Here is a 4,979-nt window from a genome sequence, read left to right as displayed (position 1 = left end):
AACTCTTCCATCTTAAGTTATAATTAGCTTAATCAGTAAAATCTTTAATCGTGACTTGATATATTTAATCTTTAATCGTGACTTAATATATTAAAAACTGATTGATGTCTTAGTCTGATGATAAAAAACTATTATTAGGAGTAGACGCCATAGGTTGAAACTCTCACTTTCTTAAAAAAAAAAAAAATTTATACATGCAGGTCATTTATCCATGTAGGGATGTTATTGTGGTGTATGATATAACTCTTCCATCTTAAGTTATAATTAGCTTAATCAGTAAAAACTTTAATCGTGACTTGATCTAATGATAAAAGAATAGAATGACCCCATATTCTAAAATTCTATCTTATCTGTAAAAAAAGCACTTTCTTACTTTGCTGAATTAAAAAAAAAAAAAAAATGATCGAGAGACAAAAATAATCCTAAGGTCCAAACCCAAGTAGGCAGATCAGGAGATGGACAACTCCTTTTCCATTGGTTAAGCAATCTAATCAGGCCCAAACCCAAAATAAAATATACCAACTTTGGAACTTCTTCAAGCCTCTTTGAGCTGAAAAGACTGTTTCTCAAAAAACCAAACAAAAAAAAAAAAAACTAACTTTAAACTAGCCTGAGTTTTCAGCTAGAACTCTCTCTCTCTCTCTTTCTCTCTGAAGTTCCAAACTTTCAACACAGTTCAGATTCGGCAGTGGCTGACGAGCCGAGCCATGCCAGGCCCAGGTCCGCACATGATGTACGCCATGGGTTCGGGCCTGGCCATGTCGTCTCTCACCAATGGCCGCTTCAGCCCGCACCACACTCTCACCTACACAGTCAACGCTTTCTTTGGCCCTGACATCGGTTCCTTCTCCGAGTGGCTCAGCTCCACCATTGGCTTCGGCCACACCTTTGCCTCAGCGCTAGCCGATGCTATCCACCACCCCTTTTACTATATCCTCATTCTTGGCCTCCCTCTCTGCTTTCTCTACTCTTGGATCTCCAGGGTTTTGATCCAAAAGGGTGTTCTTGATTCTGTCTCCGGGGTGAGTTACTGAGTTTCTGAGCTTCAAAGTTTTTTTTTTTCCTTGTTTGGTTGCTGGGAAAGTGTGGGAAATGGAAGGAAATTGAGTTTTGAATTCTGGGTTTTTCTTTGTTCACTTATTGAAAGCCATAACAGTACAAGGGTGAGTAAAGTTCTTTGCTTTTTTGTTTATAAATCAGTGGCCAAATTATTGGTTTTGGGTGAAAATGTTATGATTTGGGTCGTTTTGCTATTCATATAATAAGTTATCAATGATTACATAACTATATGTCTATATCATTTGGTTGAATGGGTGTGTGGAAAATCTGAGTTGGACTTTGAATTGAATAAATGGGATGTGTTATGGTGGTTTCTAATTCTAAGTTGTGAAATTTGGGTTTTAATGGTTCAAGTTGATTGATTTTTTAGAGAATCACGTGGGGATTGCAAAGCTAGACTATCAATGTGGATGATAGTACAATGCAGGCAAACAAATAAGTGTTAGTTTTTTGAAGCTAACGTGTTTTATATGGACTATTGCTTATGATAATATAAGAAATCAGATTATTGTATTGGTCTAATTCAATTTTGCATGCTTCTCAGTAAATTGTTGTTAAGCAATTGCATTTTTTTCATATATAATGTGGGTTTCATACATGCACTTAGCTGCATTAATTTGAAATAGTTGCACTGCACCAAGTAATTTGCCTCCTAGTTCTAGGTAATAAAAGTGTCGAGTAATTAGTTTTGTAAGTCATGCTGCTGCTAAATGTAGTAATATAGTCTTGTTTGGTTTTATGCTGCAGGTACCACTTACTAGGAAGCAATGCTTATTGTTGATCGCTGCTGGTTCTTTAACACACTTTTTCCTTGATCACTTGTTTGAGGTATGTAGGAGCTAATATGCTATGTTGCTGTCCGTAATTATTGTTTTTTTTTTTTTGTTTTTTTTTTTTTTTTTTTTTTCCTTTCCATTTTTCTTACTTTAGTGAAAGTGAATATGATGACTTGTTTTGGGTCAACTATCAAGTTTTGTATGATGGTGCAAGTTAGAAGAAGTTAATTAAGAAAAATTCAAATCAAGAAAAAGAAAGTATTGGATAATCACTTGTTTTCATGTTAAATATTGATCATTCAACCTTTATTCCCAAATAGGCTATTTATGGTTTTTTAGAGAGAAGGTAAGGGCAGTCCACGCGGTATATCAATATGTAGTGAAAAAATGGTATGGTTCCTGAAGAGATAATATGACAGTGTTTTTTTGATAAGTAACATGGCAGTGTTCTAAGTTACAGTTAGTTTGTTGGCATATTCAAGGTTATTTTATTTCTAGATGGAACTTCAGTTTGGACGAGATCAATTGCATAATAGAGAAAATAATTTGCCTTTTAAAAAATGCATGATGACATAACTTATTTAATTAGCATATGCAAATTAAATTTAATGGTATATGCTATTGGTATCATTTTAATTCTGATATGAAGGGGCCATATCTAGGGATGATGGAGTGAGCATCATATAAAAAATACGGTGAGATACTTTTAAGACTTCTCACGTGGACAGTAAATATGGTAAATTGGATAGTAAAATTGTGATTGTAGTTTAATGGTGGCTAGATAATAGTAAGCTTTGCTTTTCTTGTCTCAGTTTCTTGTAGATATAGAGATTGAAGTAGCAGTTCTACAATGTTAAAGCAGGGTAGAGAGATGTTTTTACCTTTTGGGTTGTCATATGTGGCCATGAGGATCAGCCATGCTTGATGGCACGAATAGGAAAGCAATTCACCAACATATTTGGGAAACAAGTGTAAGGATGTTCATTGGAGGAATGGCATGATGGAATTGGATAAGATTGTTATTAGTTGCACCCCTGAGAAGTCAGAATCAGCATTAGCAGGGAATGATATGGTTGGAAATTCAATACATTGGTTGAGTTCATTCTGCTTAGGTTCAAGTTGAGCTGCTGCTAGGGAAAGGGGACATGCAGGGCTACGTAGGCTGAGGTAAGTGGAAAGTCTGATGATTTATGATTTAGAAAAAAATCCCTCAACATAGAGTCATGGCGAAATATAATTATGCAAACTGAATTCGATTTGTTGGGGTGATCGGCTAGTATGTTGTGCTTGCTTGAGTTGGATTTGCTGAAGTTATTTCGAGGGGGATGATGCATACTAAATATTTAATACAAAATTTAGCAGATGGTTTGTTTCCTTGAGCCTTAAAACTCAGCAAAATGGTAGATCAACAAATTTCGTTTCATTCTTAAAGGTCCCAATCCATGCAATTTCATAATGACCTGTATAACACAAGCAAAATCTTTATAGAAGTCTCATATCAAAAGAGAAACTTCTACATTTTAATTACCCTCATTGGTGGTATGATGGCTAGTAAAACAGTTAGGGCTATCCAAGCATGACAAGCACCGCACTAACAATTACAGCCACAGAAAGGCAAGTTCATGGTTTTTTTCCTAAAAGAGTTTCTTATTCCTTTAATTATTTTGAAAAGGAAGAACCATGTTTGTTTTCTTTTTTGTTATTTGGATGGCACAATTTTATTCGTAGTTCAAAATCGTTGTAGTTCAAATTGATGGACCATATATTATGTTGTAAATGTTCAGGAAAATGGACATTCAAAAATGTATACTTGGATATTGAGCACTGGTTGGTGGGAGACCCGAGCACCTGTCAACCCAGATGCTGTTGTTGTAGTTGGCTTCTTATGCATTTGCTTAATTGGTGGCTTTATTTACATCAACAGGTGATTTTATTTTTGTCTTTTGTTTGGATTTAAAAAATTATTGAAGTTACGGGAATGGTTCTTGGCATAATCATATTGCTGATTCTTTCTGGCGTGCAGAGTGAAGTCCGTAAAATCCACTAGAAATAAATCATATCAATCAATGAAACTTATACTGATCATAGCAAGCCTGTATTGTTTATGGTGCGCAAGCCAAATATACTGGGCAAATCCTCGTCGGCCGGCTGTTGGTGAAGAGGCTGACCTTGGAGTTATTGTATTTTTAGCCACGTATTTTTTTCTCCCTCACTGTTTGTGTATTATGTCCATGTACCCAAAAGATCTTAATTCTGAGCAGATTCCCCTTTAATAATAGTACCATTATAAACATGATAAATGAACAGCACACTTCTGCCAACCTTATGTAGTTGAACAAATGCGTCGAGCAAAGATTCACGTTCTGCAATTTGTCATGAATCCTTCAGTTTTCAGAATTTCTATTCATTAATTTGTACTCTTCACTGTGTATCAAGTTATTGTTTTTCTTGAAAGATCATGAAATTTTTGTAAATTCAAAGCAGTATATACTTGGATTATAACTTGTAAGCCATTCTTATAAAGCTTGATTATTTCCCTATTTGTGGGAACACCTTTATTAATTACAAGTCATGACCAAAAGCTGATGAGTACGACCAGGCACACTAAACTCATGTTTCAATGCCTACATTACTTAAGACTCTCCCACACACGTACACACGGCTGCCGGTAACAGGATAAGCTTTATCTCCTACAAACCAGTTGAGGATAACTCCTCACTCTTTGTAGATCATCTATAGGATAGTCCCTAACTCCTATATGTTAGCTATGGGATAACCCCATATCCCTACAATTCAGCTAATGTGATTATCCAAAAGCTCCTATATAAATACTAAGACACTCCAATCCCAAGGTACGCAACAAATACTTTTTAGAAACTCCTCTTCAAAAGGTTCATTATCAGTTTTTGACTTTACTTTTGGAGGGTTTTAGGCCGGCACCACTCCAGTGTTCTTTGAAGGTGTCTATATTTTTTGCAGGTTCACTACTCCTTACCCTTCATGGAAGATTGCGAGTTTGGATGATAGACCTACTGACGATTTTGAGAATCATCAGAGATAATGTAAATGGAGTCAACACTATACCGAAGGCTGTTTTAGTTTGATTAGTAAGACGAAATATTTTAATATCAGTTGATATTGAGA

General features: G+C 35.5%; 1 protein-coding gene across 2 annotated transcripts; it reads left to right on the top strand.

Annotated features, from left to right (window-relative positions):
- The first annotated feature begins 545 nt into the window (after positions 1-545).
- LOC115965864 lies at positions 546-4,397 on the top strand. 2 transcript variants are annotated; one of them, XR_004086212.1, is made up of 5 exons: positions 546-1,022; positions 1,807-1,887; positions 2,648-3,002; positions 3,620-3,759; positions 3,859-4,397. XR_004086212.1 is itself a non-coding variant. In XM_031085155.1 (4 exons), the coding sequence occupies exons 1-4, from the start codon at positions 708-710 to the stop codon at positions 4,106-4,108; spliced, it is 786 nt and encodes a 261-aa protein (XP_030941015.1). In that variant the 5' UTR covers positions 553-707; the 3' UTR covers positions 4,109-4,397. The 2 variants fall into 2 exon arrangements, 1 of the variants encoding a protein (XP_030941015.1); XM_031085155.1 differs by lacking the exon at positions 2,648-3,002 and having other exon boundaries at positions 553-1,022.
- Positions 4,398-4,979: the final 582 nt, after the last annotated feature.

The sequence above is a fragment of the Quercus lobata genome, chromosome 10, assembly GCF_001633185.2.
Source record: "Quercus lobata isolate SW786 chromosome 10, ValleyOak3.0 Primary Assembly, whole genome shotgun sequence".
In the NCBI taxonomy this organism is placed as follows: domain Eukaryota; kingdom Viridiplantae; phylum Streptophyta; class Magnoliopsida; order Fagales; family Fagaceae; genus Quercus; species Quercus lobata.
Note: the sequence above shows the minus strand (reverse complement) of the source record. Positions and strands in the feature narration are given on the sequence as shown.

What these genes read in the sequence shown, in the direction of transcription:
- LOC115965864 (XM_031085155.1), top strand. Translation starts at nt 708, where the DNA reads ATGCCAGGCCCAGGTCCGCACATGATGTACGCCATGGGTTCGGGCCTG. An exon ending in TTCTTGATTCTGTCTCCGGG is followed by an intron (nt 1,023 to 1,806) that starts GTGAGTTACTGA and finishes TTTATGCTGCAG; the next exon opens with GTACCACTTACTAGGAAGCA. An exon ending in GGCTTTATTTACATCAACAG is followed by an intron (nt 3,760 to 3,858) that starts GTGATTTTATTT and finishes TCTGGCGTGCAG; the next exon opens with AGTGAAGTCCGTAAAATCCA.